This window comes from Corvus brachyrhynchos, unplaced genomic scaffold, assembly GCF_000691975.1.
Source record: "Corvus brachyrhynchos isolate BGI_N302 unplaced genomic scaffold, ASM69197v1 scaffold136, whole genome shotgun sequence".
Lineage (NCBI taxonomy): Eukaryota > Metazoa > Chordata > Aves > Passeriformes > Corvidae > Corvus > Corvus brachyrhynchos.
In genome coordinates, this window is record NW_008239080.1 from 613,466 (window position 1) to 633,931 (window position 20,466).

At 34.3% G+C, this 20,466-nt stretch overlaps 1 protein-coding gene across 27 annotated transcripts in view; it reads right to left on the reverse strand.

Moving 5' to 3' along the window:
- RIMS1 (regulating synaptic membrane exocytosis 1) overlaps positions 1-20,466 on the reverse strand; it is a 246,029-nt gene that overhangs the window by 99,017 nt on the left and 126,546 nt on the right. For 14 of the 27 annotated variants that reach the window (XM_017739265.1, XM_017739252.1, XM_017739268.1 and 11 more), the window contains 7 exons: positions 20,150-20,221; positions 13,952-14,111; positions 13,343-13,468; positions 9,294-9,356; positions 5,839-5,916; positions 5,388-5,501; positions 4,836-4,925 (listed from right to left, as the gene is read on the reverse strand). In XM_017739265.1, coding sequence (XP_017594754.1) covers positions 4,836-4,925; positions 5,388-5,501; positions 5,839-5,916; positions 9,294-9,356; positions 13,343-13,468; positions 13,952-14,111; positions 20,150-20,221 — 703 coding nt within the window. The remainder of the gene's footprint in view (positions 1-4,835; positions 4,926-5,387; positions 5,502-5,838; positions 5,917-9,293; positions 9,357-13,342; positions 13,469-13,951; positions 14,112-20,149; positions 20,222-20,466) is intronic. The other 13 variants (XM_017739275.1, XM_017739270.1, XM_017739274.1 and 10 more) reach the window with 7 other exon arrangements.

The following is a 20,466-nucleotide window of genomic DNA, read 5'->3' on the forward strand; positions in this document are numbered from 1 at the left end:
TTGTGTACAAGTACTGGTGTAATTTTTTATCATTTGAAAATAAATACTGAAAGCACGTGCAGCCAGCTTCCTCTTCTGTTCATTTCTCTTTATCCCTGCAGTACACATCAGTACACCATGTTATGCAATTAAATTTAACAAAAGGGACCTGAACTGAGAATGAAAACTGCTGTATAACATGATTTTTTTCTTGAAAAAGCTCATTCAATTTAGAATTATATATACTATATTATAGACGGATGTTGCTTATTTTATTGGGATGTTGTGTTTGCAATGCAGCAAGTGTATGTATAACAATTTACAATACCAAAATAAACTGATTTATTGACAAATAGCAAAATGTTTACATAAACTCAGCACAAGTATCTAATACTTCCCTTTCTGAGGCATTCTTCCAGTCCATGTAAAAAGGAAAAGGGTTTGATTTATGGAACATGCAAATAACAAAGGTTTCCGGGACATGAGCATTATTTGAACAGTTAGGTAAGTCTTTCAGAAGTTTTAAGAGCAAATAGGTTGTTAGTAGTTAGTTTATTTTTCTCTCCAAAGCAATAGTTAAAGAAAATGTTAATGCATCAGTGCACTCAGTCAAAGCCCTTAATATGCTGATATCCACTACAGATATTAAAGAGCATTTGATAGAATTAACTAGGTAATTCAGTATGAATTTTCAGAACATGCTCCCTTTCATTGAATGTTGAATGACTGTGAGCCACAGTACGACACCAGCACATAACTACCTATTTCTTTATGTGGTTGGAAAGAACCAGAAAGACAGTATGTCACAGACCTAATTCAAACAGTTATTTCACTGTACATTATTTTAAATGGAAATGGGGATATTCAACATAACTGTTAAAGGCATGCAATATAAAAATCAACACGAAATCAGGAAAAGCTTTAATTGGATCTACTTCCCTGTTATCTGTTTATGATTAGGTAAGAGGTAACTGTTGAGCTTTGTCTCTTGTTCAGATAGTAGGGAGCAACTGATAGCAAACATCCTGTTTTGATTCCAACTGCAGTGAAGCACCTCAAAACAAATCGAACACAGCTGTGGGGCTGTATTTTGCCAGTATGCTGACCCTTGTACATGACCTAATCCCCGGGCTGTGCTCCTCAGTTTTATTTGCTCAGATCCCCACTAAGTGAAGTCTCAGGCCAAAAGCATATGAGAAGTACCAATCAGTGCAACTGTTCTTGTGCTAACTGCTAATACATACAACAACTGCTTGCAACATCAGAAATTTAGAAGGTAAATAATAGCCACAGTACATATTTTTAAGTGACTATCACTGGCTGAATCTTAAATCAGTCTGGGAAAGGCACTATTATGATGAGAAACCATTGCTAAATCAGTTCAGAGTCTGCCCTTAAACCTCATGCCTAGGTGTTTTCCTGACTGGAGACTGGGTGCTGAAAATAAATTTCTCCATTCTAAAGAAAAAGCACCCAATTTACAAGGAAAAAAGCAGAAATTTTGAGACGCAGTGGAAAGGATAATAATGAAAAAACCCAAAGCCTAAGGAAGTAGTAGCAGGAAAAATGCTTTCAATGCCTGTAGAGGACATATTATAAACTTAAAGATGCCTTGCAGGTCATCAAAAGAACTTCAACCACACAATCATTTTGGAAAAAAACCAAATGAACAAAACAGCTTGGAATAAAGAGACAGTAGATGGTGGGAAGAGAAAAAAAAAAAAGGCAGGAATGGTGCAACTGCATAGAGGTACTAGTAGGGGTGGGATATTTTTGAATGTCCTACAGTATACTGTGCAAAACAGAAGTATATGAAGGATTAAACTCTGTACAAAAACAGTCTATTTAACAAAAAACTTTGTCGGATCTGTGTCAAGGCAAGATCAGTTTGCCAGTCAAGTTACATGGACATTACTTGGTCAAATGATGGAACTCATAGGAGGAGAAAAGGAATTCTGTCCTCATTGTTGCTGTTTTGGTTCTGCTATAGTGAAACCATCAAGACTTTCATATCACAAATTCATATATACAGCTGAAAGTATTTTCCTGCTGGTATAAGCAAGTCAATAGAGTGACTTTTACTGGTAAAGCAGTGTTTTAAAAACCAGTAACTACTCTGACCATTCCAAATGACATGAATGACTTTGTATAAAGTTCAAGGATCAAAACTGTTTCCAGCAAATCAGTGACAGAGAGAAATAGGACTCTACTGTCCATCTGCTATAACAATACCGTTTTGTTAAAAAGTGGTTCATTTTAGCTCTTGTTCTCAAATATAAACTAAATTTACCCTTTGAGTCAAAAGATTAGAGGGAAAAAGTAGAAATAATTTTCCATGGGTAGGTATATTCCTAATTTTGTTAAAGAAAATATACAAAGCCATATTTAGAAGTCTGTATTTAGAGGCATAGAAGTCTAGACTTTAAAATAAAATCTACAATGCTGTCATTCAGGGAGGGGAGAAGGAAGAAGAAACAACATGAAAACAACTAATAATGTCTTCAACATAAATGTCTCAAATATAATGGTAAAGTGCTGGAGATTGGACTTCACAAAACCTTAAGAGTGTTTCTATTTGATGGATCAATTCTACACCTGACAACTGTCTCATCTCCTCTAAGTCTCCAGTAATGAAGACAACCTTTTTCCATATTGTCTATTATGGTGTTTCATTATAATTACTTTCAAAAGAGATTTCCTACTGCTTAAGGTGAACTTTTCTTACCATATCTTAAATCATTTGTTCTCATCTTGTCCAGCACAGAATCAAAATGCTTTCTATAGACCCTGAACTTAATTCTGTGTTCTTCAGACTAAAGACTTCTCTAGCATTACATGCAACTGATGACTAACCTCATGTTCAAGCGTAAGCAGATTACACATTCAACAGTGGAGAACTAAATAGTCTAAAATTCACTTCCCCAAAACAAAAAGATTAATTTGGTGGGGTTTATGTATTAAATATACCATCTTCCTCCAAAACTTGTGCTGAATAGGAAAAATCTTCTATGTCAGAAGAAAGGAAGAAAAATCCTCCGCCAAAGCCACATGTATCTTATTATTTTCAATGAAACTATCAAGAAAAAATTGAATATGAATTTCCTAAACAAGAGCTTTTCTGCTCTATGGAGGATCCTATTTAGGACTTCTAAAATCTAAGAAAAACTTTGATTCTCATGGGCAGTCTTTCTGGATCAGACACACTGATCATTTGGCAAAACCACATTTTTAGTAGCAACAGAGGCCATTAATACTGACTAAACACTTTCCTTTATGAGGAGCTCATGAAAAATGCTGCAGATTCCTGCCCAGCGGACAGAGATTGCCGGATGTGAATTCTAAAGACTTAATAGAACTAGTTAACATCAGGACAGATTTAGTTTTTAGTGTAAGATTTTAACTAGATAGTTTACAATTACCAGTTACTGTTTGATTGAATATTCAGCTTGATGGGTGGCATCTTGAAATAGGTACAGAACACTCTGCTCACATTTATATGCAATTACATTAAGTAACTGCTTGTAGATGAAGGCAGCTGTATACATGTACACACTCAATAATACCACATTACAATATTTTTAAAAAATATCTAGAAAAATATTTGTATTTTATTCTGAGTGGCTTTATGTCAGCTGAATTTTTTTTTTAATAATCATGTTCATATTATCTGTAACATCTTGAGCTCAATCTTAAAAAGGAATAAACTACTGTAGATCCATCAAGGACACCTCAGCAGAACATTAGTCACTTCTCTGCAACAAGAGCATAACTTAAGAAGAGCACAGTCCCAACCAAGGAGCAGCAGGAAGTGGGGAGAAAGGAAAGGCAAATTATAAATAAAAAACTCAGGAGAAGCCCTATCTCAAAGAGGAAAGTGCATTCTTAGTGCCTTTCTTCACATGTCCTGTCCCCCAATAAAGAAAATAATGCAAATGTCAACAACCACCACACTGTATTGACTGAAAAAAGCACTATTAACTTCCACACTAGTTAAATATGTATTGCACAGACAAAATCATAATTCCATCCTGTTCCCACTCAAAGGGAGCCTATTATTGCCCTTAGTGAACCTAAAATCTCACTCTAAAGTGGTATCATTCTTAGCCAAAAACATGGGTAGTGATGAAAAGTTCTCTTGTGGAATCACCCTTATCAAATACACCAATAGCATTTGATTCTCCTAAAATTTTGAATCAAGCTATTGTAATAGTAAAAATACAGAAAGCATCCATAAAATGCCTGCACAATGTATGGGACACAATAATATTTCATTTAACTTGTAAACATGTCTTCTTAAGACTTATGTGAACCTTAATGTAGTATCAGAGGAAAAAAAACTTAATGCAATGATCTGCCTTGTAATTGCAAAAGCAGATGCAGCACATTAAAGAAAGCAATGATGTTTGGCTGTTTTGTAAAACATATATCAGTATTGGTACAGTTTTGGTTTGAAATGTGAGAGTTTTGTTGTACTTTCTAATTTATGCCAACGCTTTATTAGCAGTCCACAGAACAAGCAAGAAACAGATGTAATGCTTTTTAGCAAATGATGATGAAGATTCACAACCAAGTGGTAGTTTCAAAATACTTAACACTGCAATGCTATTATCAGCATACTGAGGACTTTTGTAAACAATGAACATCAGCTTGAACTAAAACAAAGGAAGTAGCTAGAAGCAGTTATAAACTCCAACACACAATTTACATGACATACATGAATATAGGAGCAAAAATGTCTACAAATACCAAAGCAGACAAGAATGTACAAGAATGTAGAACACTCATATGAGGAAAAACAAAACTTATAAAGATCACCAGCACAGATGACAAGAAATTCATAAGTTTTTATTTTATACCTTTCTCGTTCTGGTGAATGCAAACTAGTATCTGGTCTCAAGCAGTTGGTACTAGCACTCCTAGCCCTGTCAAGGGAGGGCTGCAGTTCACTAGTGCCAGTGCATTGCATCCAATGGTAGAAGAGAAAGAAAAAGAAAACAAAGAAAGGAATACAATGTTAGATATTAACTCATAAAATAATGCTCTCTTTACAGAAAATGTAGAATCACAATGATTTAATTAAGGAAAACATAAAAGAGTTGACTGGATGATAGTGTCAAGATTTGTTTAGAAAATAAAAGCAAACAAAAGACTGCTAGAAATTTTTTGCAAATATTGTTGAAATGTTTAAAACTGAATGAGACAGAAGAGCATCCACTTGTAAGAAAAGTGGAATGAGAAATACCAAACAATAAAGTTATATCCTTATTAACAGCAGTAAATCTTAAGCCAACATAAAAGAATGTGATACACTATATGTCATGTGAAATCCCTTTACAGTGAAGCTCATTTATTCTGCAAATCCATATTAGTTATGAAACAAGCGGGGGGATTAATCCTCAGTGTCTTACCTAACCAGTAGATCATCTCCAAATTTCGATATTCGTGAATTAAGGCAATCATGAAGGAGTGAAATATCCTGTCTAATCACAGATTTGGTCTTAGCACATGCAGGAAGAGTTGAGCTTTGTAAATTAAAATTATTTAAACAAAATTAAAATAAATTTAACATGCAACAGAAATCTCATACATAAACAAAAGAATGTAATAAAGAAAAACATGCAACATATAATTTTAACAGTGAAGACAACAACTAATACAAAGTAGTTTGGTTTGGGTTTTTTTGTAATACAGGTGTTATTTTAAACAATTAGATGAAGTTATTTTAGGATTTTATCCCTTATCTCTCAGTTACAAAAATGGATGAAACATTTTGTTGGGTTTTTTTCTTTAACAAGGGAAGTCTATTTAATTTTTTAAAAAGAAGCTAACTACTTAAAGGGGACTCTAAACACTCCTTACCTGTATAGGTTCCAGTGAGTACCATTTGCTAGTAAAGGCATCTTGGGTGGTAATGTTTTATAGTGCCTAACCGAACTTCTTGAATGTGGTGGGTCAGAAAAGAACACAGAACAAAACAAAAACATGCCAGAAATAAAAAGACAGATAAAGGCAAGCCAAGAATGACCAGAACATAAAACAAATGCATAATGTTCTATTACATCGTATAGCTGTAGGTTTCTCAGTATGTCTGACAGCTATCTGGGGGACAAATTTTGTATTTACACTTTTCTTTAAAAAGTGCATGAACTTATGGCAATACTAGTACAGCTCAGATGTTTTCTTGAAATGGAAGTAATACATATTCCATTTATAGACACTTTTAATTAAAATATACAGACTGTTTTGAAGGATTAAGTTGATATTAAATTTGCTCTTTATTTCTCTTAGGGATGCCTTACTTAGACCTGCAGAAATTTTAACCTCTTCAGTAGCTAAGCATGAAAATCTTGCTAAAACAGGGATATACAGTATCACAAATTTTATTACAGATGTGTTAGCAACTGGCTTTTTGGAATGTGGAAGTCTTTTGAAATTGGCGTATCGGCTTCAAAACTTAACAGTAATTAAATGTTACTAATAATAAGCTAATTAAAAATCTTAGGAGAGGTATTACATCAGCCAGCACAGCAGCACTAAGGTGTTACTTGACAGCTGTCTAATATCATCATAGATTTTAGAGAAGGAAATGTTTATTTTATCAGCCAGCTTTACCCAATGAACAAGGGAGAAATTTAAAGGCAGACAGTGGCTGCTGAATGGGAATTATGGCCATTATATGGTTAGGGGTTAATAATAATGTTCTAACAATTTTCCACATACCCTACTAGGACACAGCTATGGAACTATTAGGAGAAGAACCAGCAGGCTTGAGGATTTTGCAGCATCAAGAACAGTTTGTCCTGATAGGACATTCTGATTCCTGTTAAGCCTTGCACCTAAACACAGCAGGATCAACATTACAAAACCTGACTGTGTCACAGAGAGATGACTCAACTCTCTGCCTGGAAATATTAGTGTTTGTAAAACCTTGACGGATTTAACAGAGGAGCTCTGATCCTTCTTGTACGGGTTTAGTGGTCACCACTGGTGACTTCTCTATCAGAGGTCACTGTAACATTTCAAAGGAGGAATAAAGGAATGGTTGTCAGCAGGCCAATCCTGGCACATGAGCAGGTATTACCAATCAAAGTAATCTAAGATATGGAATGTGACAACCCATGGTCTATAGCACTGGTACACACCTTTCCACCGTTTCTGCTATTAGTCAATAGTTGCATACAGAGGGACAGGATGGATAGCTAGGACTAGTATTCCAAACTGGTGCATTAAACTCACCATATATCTTAACTTTGTAGCTTGGACTACATAATTACTTTCATTTAATATGAAACCATTAACATTTCTTTCCCATTTTAAGCTGAAGCTGTCTCAACAACTAATTAAAACATTGTTCAGCAAGCTGTCTAAAAAACAAGGATAAAGCTTTATAAAGTTTCTAACACAAATAAATGTTGGGCCACTAGAAATAAGAAAGGAAAAAAGTGGTAAATAACAATTTTTTGTTGAAACTGTTTTTGAAACTCTTCTGTCAAGAATGGATATTGCCAGTTTTGGGGTATTATTTGGAATTAGGGTGTATAAGCCTCAGAGTTAAATTTAGAAGAATCAGTCTATTGTCATCTATTGCTTTTACATCACCTTCAATAAATTATTTTAAGTACCATCCTGTTTTATAGTATACCATTACTATTACTTTTAAAGGGTGAATTTTTTGGGTTTTTTTAATCATAAAAATACAATAAATGGCATAAAGAAAAAGGCAAGAAAGGGCTGTACGCTCTGAATTCAGTGTAGCTCTGACCTAACTCTATTGCTGTCCATGCACAACTTTTTGCTGTGACCAGACTGGTTTAGCAGATTGTAAAACCATTGGAAAGCTAATGGCTGGGCAAAGTGCTCCAAAAGTTTACAATACAGTATTTACTTCATTAATTGAGACTTTAAGCAACAACACTGAAAAATTAAAATGACAATTATAATCTTTAAGAGGAGAAAGCACAGGGCTGGGGGCAGGAAGAGGGTAAAGCTACAGAAGATGCAGAAGAAAGGACACACAAAGGAGGCAGGAAATATTGCTATTATCTGACAATAAAAAGACATTAAATAACAAAAAGTTAAATAAATTATTAAACCCTAAAACCTAAAATCTTGAGGAAAAAGATTTTTAGTTGAAATATGAGAATGAAAATATTCCTAGTGATAATAAAAACTTAATTTAACAGCTTCACTGATGCAGATTTTTTTGAAGGCTTACATGTTTATTTTGTTTATTTATTTTAGTTTTATACTGTTGTGCTTTATAATAGAACCCTATCACAGCATTTAAAATACTGTTTCAAAGTTGATGATGAAAATTAAAGCAAGCCAAGGCATTTAAAAAAATGAACAGTACTTTGTAAGAGAAAATCCTACATTAAGTAAATGAATAATGGCACTAGACAGCATGGCTTAACATTTGATGCTTTTAAACATACAGCACTGACACAAAGCTCTTATCAACACCCAGATCCGGAAGGGACAAATGGGTAAGTGCCTGGTTGAAGTAGCTGAATGGTTAACTACTTTAACTTCAACCTACATTTTTACCTATTGTAAGTGAAACATATTCTACACAATCAGTCACGGGTTTTTAACAAGGTTAACAGACATGGTGAAAACAAAGGTGAGGGAGCAGACTTTGATTTTTTAGATAAAGATATTTCAGTCCCATTTAGTTTCACAACACTGGAAAATGGTAAGACAGGGAGCTCCAAGCTTTGGAACAAGAGATTAATGAAGACTAAAGATAGGCCAAAACTACAAAGCTTACATGTGGATCCAATTTATTGAACAATTTTTAGATGCAAAAGCAAGTAATACAAAACCCCTCAAATCTGGGCCTTCCAGGAAGCCCTTGTAAATAAGTATTTATTCCTCTGCATGTGACTAAATAAGCATGAGATTAGGTGTCACAGCCAGCAAAGATTGTTTAATTGTGCATGGCTGTTATATAAACAAAAAAAATGCAAATAAAAGAAAACATAAAATCAACTAAAAAACCAAAGTTTGAAATTTTAACAACGCTGTCATGCATTGTGACTGTCGTGACTAGACAGAAAATCTACCACAAAATACAACTGCAAAACCAAAGACTCTTCAACTCCTTTAATCCTTACTACTGAGGTTCACAGACATACATACACATCTCAGTCTGAATTAAAACAAGCAAAAAAAGACGATGACATCTGGATCACAATGTACTTGGAAGTTCTTTATTTACTGGGACTAAATACCACCACGGAAAAAAACATTGGGCACACAAAGTATGGACAACTAACCAGATGTGTTCATGATTCCGACATTCCTGTATTTACCTGATGGTATGTAGGCACTCTGCACTTCTTCCTCGCTTTGCTCTGGGCAGCATAAGAAGCTCACTGCACAGACAGGATGGGTGGTGAGTGAAACAGATATAGTTATGAAGCATTAGATGACATGGGTTATGCCAATGATAAGCAAATGAAAACATAAAAAGAAACAAGAAGCATCCACCCAGATACATAGTCTGATAAGACTGCACGTCTCAAAAAATATGAGTCAAAAAATGCAGGTAATAACTACATTTTCAACAAATTCTTTTTAGTGTGGCACCTCCTTCTATGATATTTTTCTTTAAAATTCAGAATTACTTTTTCAGAGCTCTTCATGATGAAACAAATACATAAAATGGCTACAGTTTTCTAATAACTTCCTGTCTCGTGAACCAATTAAAGGAGAGTTGCTTTAGGAAAAAAAAGAAAGATGCCTGTTCTTTTTTTTTTTTTGTGCTCGGTTTTGTAGCTTCCTAAGCTGCAAAATAATACATGTAAAAGCAGGAAAGGTTTGATAACAATTTAGTGCAGATTGGTTTATGGGAAGAATAACCAGTCATCCTTTAGGGAAAATCAAATATATATGTTCCCTTGAAATATTTTGTTTGGCCAAACATAAATTGTGTCTCATAGCTCTTGATGGTATTTTGTAATACAATCCTACAGAAACAAACAAAAAAAAGCCAATCAGCCACCAGACTTTTTGTTTCTTATTCTTTCAAATTGAGGAAAATCAGCCATCTATTCTAATTTTCTCATACTGTAGCCAAACACATACTACAGCCAGCAAGATGGTAAAATTAATGCATATTTATGCTTTTGGTAAATATGGCTATGATATGAAATATCCCTTGAATTAATCCTGTAGTTTTATGCACTTCAACACAGTCAGAAAGACCAAGCTCCAAAACTCCTATCATTGTAAATATGAAATTAAAGGTAAGCTTCATGGAAACATGCTAATTTTAAAAGAAGCAGGGAATCCCATGAAGTACTATGGCAAAAAAAAAAAGAGAGAGAAAATATTACAAAACAGATAAAGCAGCAGTTGTTCAATGTGTTTCACACTTCATGCCATTATAAAATGATCCATTTCATTGATACACCATAGGCATTATTTATCTAAAATTCTAAACTGGGCAGCTTGAAATAATGGCTTTTGTGTCATGTAAGATTTATTTACATCTCAAGCCACTAGCTTGATTTTGATGCAACAATATGTACTAAAGTTGAATTGAATTTTTAAATTTTCTTTCTAAACCAAATTTCTATTCATAAACTCAGAGAACTGACAGAACTTATGTGCAGGTTTCCAGATTACAAACAACTATGGATTTTAAGAAAAAAGTTACTATTTTCTTTAGAGTTGCAAAGTAGATGCAAAGTCCACATTAAATCATAGGGTACTTTGTTAATATTTACCTTTGCTAAGCCAAAGGCTATCTATTGTAATTGGCAAAGCAAACACTAATAAAAAAGTCATCCTGAAAAGTGATATAAAATAACAAATCCACCATGAAATCTTCAAGTTAAAAAAAAAAAAAAAAGAAAAGAATCCATCAAGTAGACTACCAATATTGGGAGAATATGCAGTTCTCTGATATATTAAGTCTGGTTTGGGAGACATTTAAAATAGAGATTATTATTCTCAAACAAGTTTTTTCTATTCTCACAATTAACAGATTTAACTTATGAATTAAAGAAACACAAAAAAAAAGTGCCATGCTCTTGAAAATTAGACAATGATTTCTTAATAAAAAGCTTTTCCTAACAGTTTATATATATTCATATATGTGTGTATATATGTATATAAATATATATAAAACTGTTGAAGTGGACAAATAAGTTCCATTGGAAATTTATTGCAACAGATGCTTCTGTAAGAGAGTGGTAGTAATCATTTTTACAAAGACCTATATTATTATTTAATATTGATTTTGGACCAGTAACAGATCATTGAGAAAATCATTGAAACTAATCAGCAGCTGTAATTTCTGCCATGTAATTATGGGGTAATTTCTCAACTTTCAAGCCAAGTTTATCTTAGATATCAATGTGAATGTACTTGTTTAGATGAAGGGTTCAGTAAATGCACTACGCATAATATCTACACTACTCTTGATACTAATACATAATATTTAACAAAGTTGGGTTTTTTTAAATTCTTGGATGTGACAGAGGATCTTTCTCAAGAAAACCTGGTTTGGATGCTATTCTTTTGTACTGAAAGCCAGCAAAACCTGCCAGAATTAAACAGCCTTCACAACTGATGAAATCTGGGGGAAAAGATAAAAGGAAAATGGGAAAAAGGAGACCACTGGAGACAAGATTTTTATTCAAGGACAGTAAGTACATGGACCCATCTTTAAGTCCTGCAAATAAGCCACATATATCCTTCATGTCTGATCTTTAAACTTCTGAAAAAGGTTTTGTGAACACTGAAAAGAACTGAAGACTGTCTCACTTCTCTGAACAAATCCAGCAGCCCATTGCTCATCCCCAAGAAAGACTCAGTGTAAACCCTGCTCCTCTCCAACTATAATCCATGAATGTATCACCAGTTGTGTCTTGGTCTGAGGCTTTACTAAAAGAGAAATTTCTAGGTAGTTAACAGTCTATATTTATACTGACAAAATCTACTTTTTAAAGCCTTTTTCTCTTCAAATCTGATGAACAAGAAACCTATTCAATAAATATCTTCAGGAATCTTTTGAATCTATCACTGCCCAAGATAAATAATAACAGCTAACATCTGCAGAACAGAAAACAAGTGGACATTACTTGAATTAGCCTAATTATAAATCTGACTACTATATTTAAAAACAATTTTAATTCACCTCCAAAAGAAAATTCAGTACAAAAATCCAACTTAGTCAATTCTGTACACACTTTCTGCCTATAAATTTGAATTTTTAAATGTACCAGATAACTCACTAATTCCCATAGCTACGTTACCATACTGCAAAAATAAAACAGGCAAGATCATATACAGAACTGAACTAGCTTAACTGCAAGAGCCATCTGTTATTCAATCTTTATGTTGCTTCAAAACTGGCCAAAGACTTCCAGAGATTTTTATGATTTAATGTTTACATGTTTTCACATCACTATGATATGTATGTTCTGTATCAAATTTACTGGATTATAAGAAAAGATTTTGTCATACTTAGTTCTAAAAGCAGTTACTTACTGTCAAGAAAAAAAAATCAAAGACATTACTATGACAATTGATCTTATCTTAATGGTAAAAGTTTGCTATTATAGTCTAGCTAAATGATTTTTTTGATGTAAACAACAAGCCATAAAGATTGATAATCTATGTGACTGTCATCATTATTTTTCACAAATACTGAGCTGAAATACCTTTCTAACCTTTTTTTTTCAGCTATACACTTAACAGAATTTCTCATTCCTTCCATTTTATCAGAATATCATTCCTAGATACCTGAAAACAGTGCCTACTAGGAGAGACCAAGTGATCTTTGAGTGTAGCCACTCCGTGTACTCCAGGGAGAGATGTGTATGTGTCACACATCTAAGACTGGAAATTTTTGCAAACTGCAACTAGTACTGCAAGTCTCTTTGCTATGCCTGAGTAATGTAGCAAGTTCACCAGTATGTTACATAAGATGGTGGGAGACTGCACCCATAGATGTCCAAAATCTATAAGCATATGAATGCATACCATCATACATCTGACTTCCAGCTAGGAGGAATCCATGTCTGGTATTTTGCTGGCTAGCACAACTGGTGAATTCTGGTACATTACAAAAATACCTCGGGCATACATGAAGATACATGGCTTTCTAGCCTAAATCTCTGGGCTTTACATATGAAAAAGCAGCAGAATATCTAGGACAGTCAACCCAGTACACAGTTTTACCAAAAATAAAAGGTATAAATAATTTAACAGTGGCACTAGATCTATCAGTTAGGATGAATTCTCTGCCTTCCCCATAGCTATCAGTAACATTTCTACTGAAAACTTGAAAATTAGGCAAACTGACAAAGACATTTCTAAACTTTTTTCCAAGTTCAGGCTGACAATGTACCTTTCTTGATCAGACAAATACTGACTATCCATCTCTCTGGATCTGTAATCAATGGGAGTTCTGGAGGCATCATGGTGTCTAGTTGGAGAACGTGATCTTCTCATTTGATGAATTTCATCTAAACTCCTAAAAAGCAGAAATATGTCTGATAATCTTGTTTTCTCATGAACACCAATGGATCACAGTACAAGTTGGTTGAAGGAAGTTTTTAATCATAAATTATTAATACATCATTTCTAAAAGAATGCCATTAAAATTATGCAATTTTTACATGCCACTATTAACCTACAAATATACTTAATATACATACAAGATTAAACCACTGACTCAAAAAGAATTTCCAAACCTATGTATTAGTTATGGTATGCAGATGATGAGTCACAGACAAAATATGAGTAAAAAGAGGTAAGCCTTACAAAGTTATGATTCATCCCATGAGTGCTCTTGAATCATTAATAAAAGCATATATCAAGTTCAAATACTGCACTAGTAAATTTAGATACAAAAAACAAGCTTTAGAATAGTGAAAAATTCCTGAACAAGAGAAAAGTTAATAAAGACACATTATACAAACTTGAAACCACATTGAGTTTCACTTGTGATGCCTACCTCTGTAATGGCACATTTGGTAAACGTGAACGGGGCCTGCCCTGATCGTCGCCACGGTGAGGAGACACAGAACGTGAACGATGATGTGTTGTTGTTCTTTGCTGTTCTGGCACAGTTAGCGTTGTGGATTTACTTTCTCTAGTACTAGACCTATAACCTACTGGCAAGAGGGTAACAAAAGGCAATTAGAGAATAAAGGTCTGGGTTTAGAAATAATTCAGATGGCCAGACTTCCAGGAGCACTTATCTAAACGCTTACGCAACTTTCAGTTCATCATTCAGCTGTTGTACATCCCGATGTATCATGCAGGATAAATTACTAGCATTACCTTTAAATGCCTACATGTAGAGAGACTGAAAAAATTAGACTTTTTAAGGTACTGGAAGATGTGGAGCAGTTTTCTTACTTACTTGGGGAAGAGTATTCTGGGTATTTTCTGTATGTAAAAAAATATTTGAAAGGAATCTAAACAGTTTAGAATCTCAACAGAGTAGGTTTACCTCATCTAAAAAATGGAGAAACCAGGCCTGCATAAAACAGCACAGACTCACACAGGGCTGCTCATATACAGAACATCTTTCTGCTCTTGTTTCAGTTAAACACAAAGATGTTCTCCTACTGAACTTAGCCAAAGCCACCTACTTAAAAAAACTACTACGATTTAGAGTATATTGTACTGAATAATGGATGTCGCATACCTTGCAGAATATTTTTGCAAAATACTATGACTAAGCAGCAAAATTTCTCATAGTATTCTTATATAGGATTAAAAAAAATCAGTAGAATGCTAGTACATGTTCAATATTTCAATATTTTTGTGCCTTTTTCTATGTAGCACACTCTTTGACTTGTTATACATCTTGACTCCCATCCTAAAACAGACAATGAAGCTCAGTAAGATAACAGCTTTCAAAAGGTACCTGTTATCTTTCCAAAAGAGCCTAAAGAGATCTGCTCAGACTTCATTTCGAGACATTTAAATTGGATTACAAGAATCCCTTTACAGAAAATCCCTTAATGATATAGAAAGTCATCCCTTAAATCATCCCTTAATCACTTCACAAATTCTTGTTTCAGTGTCAAAATAATAATTTTGCTTCTTCTCTGAATTTGTCTAGCATTAAAGTTACTGTAATGTGTGATTTTGTTCAGCTAGAAAAACAGCCTATATCAGAAATCTTCTTTTCATGCAGGAAAAGACTGTGATTTTGTCACCCAGCTGTCAATTGGAGAAATTAAATAAATTAAATAAATTGCACTTCTTATGGATCTCACTACATGGTTTTAACTGTGGGAGTTTTTCATATTTTATATAATTTGTATAATTCTAGTTCTTATCTGGTCTTCTACCCACTTACAAACAGGCCCTCTTCTAAAAGTGTGGCCTGTATACAGTCTGTACTAGGCTTAATCATGTATTCAATGACATTTAATAACCTCTTTAGCTGCAAGTCTGAACCCTGACCACAAACATCAAAGAAGCATTCACAGTTTTTTCCCAAAATGTGTAAGAGTTTACCAATGTATCCTAATGGCCTCTAAAAGCTGACAACATGCATGAAAGTATTTACTGGGGTTTATCAACTTTTCAACAAAGTAGGACTCCAGTGTCCCACAGGTTTTGATACGTTGTGATGCTGGAGTATCTAACCTGCCAAAAAAGTGTTTCAGAGTTCTGTAATAAAATTATAAAGAAACAGGAGGATCTCCCTGATCTCAGGACAAGAATTGGGTGCAAATTTTGAAGCAAAGGAGGGACTCCCTCAGGACTTCAGTGGAGGTTCATGAACCAGGATCGCTGCAGAAAATGTCTAGGTTTTTTGTTAGAGGAAGAAAATATATGATGAAAGTTGGATGTGTTCCCTTTCCCAGGATAATTAAATATAAGCTGTATTTGCAAAAAGATATTTTATTTTCCAAACAAGCTTGTGTTAGAAAAAAATCCTGTCATCTCTATCAGAAGGAAGAGCACTTTTACATTTATTACACTAAAACCAAAGAAATCCTAAACTTCTTTCCATCCTTTAGGCCTTGTACTGAAATACATACAATTTAAGTATAAAAAAAAAATATGAATTTAAATTTAAAATATATTTCTAGAGCATTTCTAGTCCGCCTAAAAAATTCATGTAGGATTATCCTGTAAACTCAAAAATCTAGTATAGAAAGATGATTTTATGGATTTTTTCTTCATAGACAAGCTATCTAGGAAACAATACCTGAAACTTATGCAGTGTGTGTACACAAAGCTTACAGAATAGACAGAGCAGTAGTAATTCATACTTATCCTAAGTATTAATTCAAGAGTTGTCAAACTGGTCAAATCACACCCATACTTTCACAGTGACCATGACAGTGACAGCAACAGTAACATTTCCTCATATCCTCAAATACAAAGGCTCTGTGCTCTTCAGGGTGAGCAGAGAAAAATTTTGCATGGACCAGCATGATAGCAGCAACCAAGCTGATGGTAGTTTATGCAGAAGTTTCTCAGTTGCTCATGGGAAACTGTCAGGTGTGACAGGAAATGAATGCAGGATGGATGATGAAAATGGTTCTAGCAAACTTTTGATATCAGAATTATATTATTTTTTCTTAAAGACAATACCGACAACAACAAGGTGTTATACTGATGGCACCCTGCTTCTACAGGAGGAAGGTAAATACAATGCAACCATTTATACAGGTTACATGTGACAGAAAAATGAACTGCTCTGAAGAGTTACCTGTAGCATAAGCAATGCTGCTTGTTAAAAATACCAGTGGAGATATTGCCAAGTGTATATCAGGGCTTTTTTTGGTTTTCTTTTTAATTAAGAAAGTTACTGAAGCTTTGGTTAAACAGATTGGTCTCAAAACATGTTCAGGTTTCATTAAAACCTTCACTGACCCTTCTGGAGTACTGGGCTGCCCAGTACAGTACAGACACAGAGTGACTGGTTTAAGAATAGCTCAGGATCACAAACATCCTTAAGAGACTTGAGCATCTCTCATATACGCAGAGGTTGAGAGACTTAAAATAGTATTTTCTTCATGTAAACGGATGTCAGCATACCACAAAAACCCTGCCAAAATCATTTTTGTTAAATCTGAGCTTCAAATTAAAGTTACTTTCAGCTGTTGATATAAACTTTTATGAACATATCTATGAGCTGATTATACAAAAGATATGTATATCGCTGCAAGGTACTACTAATAAATGAAGAGGGTACAATTACATGAAAGATAAGATACACTAGTGATATGACAAGGTAAAAATACTTTCCTTAAAATATTTTGGAATTTATTAAAGTACCATGATTTTTGATGTAACGATCTTTACCTCCATTGACAAGCAGTGATTCTTTGCAGCTGCTGAAACTTCCAGGAAAACAGTTTTCTTTGTTATTACTAAACTCTAATACTGCATTTGCCTTAGCAATTGGTAAAAAATTTGAAACTATAGTTTTAAGGACTTCCAATGTTAGTTAAATTAGCAAAACTATTTTCCTTCATTTTTTAAGCTTTTATGCAGATGAAGTGAAATTTTGCACTTCCACATTTTGCAGTTATGTGTTTATTTATTAGAAAATGAGCAGTAACCTTTGTGAAAATCTTGAGCTATTAAGGGGCAAAATAACTTCATCTTTTCCTCAGTATTTCAGGAAAAACAGAAAATTAGTAACTTTCAGGAAGATTCTGCCTGATTAACCTGATCTCCTTCTACTACAAGGTCACCCTCTTAGTGGATAAGAGAAAGGCTGGGGATGTTGTCCACCTTACATTATTAAAATCTTTTACACTGTTTCCCCAGGATTCTCCTGGAGAAGCTGGCAGCCTACGGCTCAGACAAGTCTTTAAAGGGAAATATTTTCTTATGCGTCAAATGTTGTAAACTCAATTTTGATATTCTTTCTTCTCTTGAGAAGGAGTATCTTAAACCTAGACTAATCTGGTTGAAGCCAAAATGGTGCATCACCATACTACATTACGGGGAAATACGGATATTTTCTGTTCCTTCCCATATGCACACTGTGCAAGAGTATGTGTGGGAAATATGAACCAGACAAGAGCTGGGGTGCACTCTGGTAAGGACCACAATATTGAAGGGCAGGAGGAGTGCAGAGGTAAAGGCCCTGCAGAACACCAAGGAACTTGCATGGAACTTAGTTTTGACAGAGGAGCCTGTTTTATGGAGAAGATACTGCACTATTCATTCAGTGCAAATGAAGGGAGCAGCCCAAAGTCTTAATAATTTAGCAGTGTGGGAAGTTAGGAAAGTTGGACAGGAGGGTAGAAAGGCATATATATGAACTTGATCTCCAGTCACATTAGTGATTCTGTGCCTAAGGTTCTCAAAGAATCCAACAGACATTGGGACTGGAAACCTTTTCCAGGTCTTAGTGCAAAATGCATTTCCATACACTGTCTTTGCTTTCACAGATTTGTGGCTGATGAATCAAATTTTCTTTGTCCCTGTGTGCCTAAAGTTTAACTTCTTTTAAGAATTCAGGTTGCATATGCAAAAAACCCCCACACACTTATATGTATATCCACTTCACACAGGAATCACAAACAGATGAACTCCACTTAGAATTGCCAAACAAATGTGTCCATGAAACTCAAAATGGACAAATTTGTGCTTGGTTGGGTGAACTAGTAGAATGTTTCTGATTAGGTGGACTTCAGAAGGATTTTCCTCACTATGCCCTTCAATTTTTAACTTACAGACTCTCAGATCATTGCAAATCCAGTTATAAAGATTAAATCCTCCTATTTTCTACAGTGACCTCAGAGAAAGTTTGGATCTGTGCATTCATCAAAGGCACACCAGAGCATGAAGTCCAAAGAAATTTCAATAAGAATCAGTTACTCAAATGCTGTCCCCGTGAACAAAGTCCAATACATTCAACTGAACCATTTTGAATGCTTCCTGTTAGGTGGAAAATTATTTCTTTCAAAAGGATGCATGGAAGGACTGGCAGCTGAAAAAAAGCCGCAGTTCTTAATAGAACATACTGCAACTTTAAATGTAAGTAAGTCTACAAAGACATACCAGTATCTACATTGTTAACTACAAAAAAACCCCAAAAAACAAAAAAAAAAAAGAAAACACCCATGAAAAATATTTAGAACCTATTATTTATATTTTAAATGCTCACTCTCTCTCCTGATGTAAAAACATCAAATATCATAACCAGGCATACATGAATGAATTTCTCTCTTAGCAACTGAGGTGCAAAGCATATAAAGTAAGAAAAGAACCCAATCAGCATCAAAGGAAGGAGAATTTTTCTCAGTTAACGTCAAGATGATACTGCGTTAATAAAATTAGTGATTTACTTTTACTGTTATAGAATAATATAAAAATTGTTATTATCACAAATTATTTATAAATAACAATAAATTGTGAGATTATTTTAAACACAGATCATGAAGATAAAAAAAGCTTCCTGAATCCCTCCATGATGTAATTCAGTGGTTTTCATCACGAAGATCCACAGAAAAACTGATTTAGTGCTTGCAATGACATAGTGACTCTTCAGTTAGCTTGGGACAATTGGGAAACATATTTATCTAACTTGTGGCAACAGTCAACTCGAACTAGAAGAATGCAGTATCCAAGATAATCCTCAAGATTTTCAGTATGTAGGAATGCCTAACTAAAAGTCAAACCATGACAGTCTCTACAAGCATATATTTATGAACATTTAGGGTAATGATAGCTCATGAAGGCTTATGAAAACTATAAAAGATACAGCCATGCAACATGCATCTTAATCTATAGCCATGCATTCTCAATAGAGTCCATGGGAGACTGCATTATAGCTAAGTTTCAAGTGAGAAACAAAATAATAAAAAAATGCTTTCAATAAAACCTGAAATCTTAACTATTTTAAAATGTGGGAGGTCTTTTAAATTTAATTTGGATTTTAAATAATGCTTGAAGCATTACAGAGTAGAAAATTGACCAATTTGAACCAACCAGTGGTTCACATATGAAGAATGATATGCAAAATAAATATAAATGAATGACCAGTAGAATCTTTTAATTTACCAGGTATGGGACAGGTACCATGGAATACTCAAGAAAACTGTTTTTTCCACAATGCACTCTCCAAAAACAGTATCCTCAATATTCCAAAATGCTATAAAGAAAAAAAAAACAACCAAAAAAGAAGAAAAAGAAAGCAGGACCATGCTGTTCATCCACGCACCTGGAGGAACAACTCCAATAGCATCATCAACATCAAAATCTGAGATGTCACTATCACTGATTGGCCGAGATCCTGCACAACAGCAAGGTAAACAAATACCTAAACATCTGGTCATGTTATAAAATGAAAGAATATGATCATTTAACATAATAATGAAACCAAAAAGATGATTTTAAGTCAAAACAATAGAGAAGGAGAACTCAACTGCAGTTACTAATTGATACTTTAGAAGACAGGTGAGCCAATTTAACATCTTACAGCTGCTGCAGCCTCCTTTCCCTTTCTCTTCCCCTCAAGTCCTCAGTAATCCTCTACTA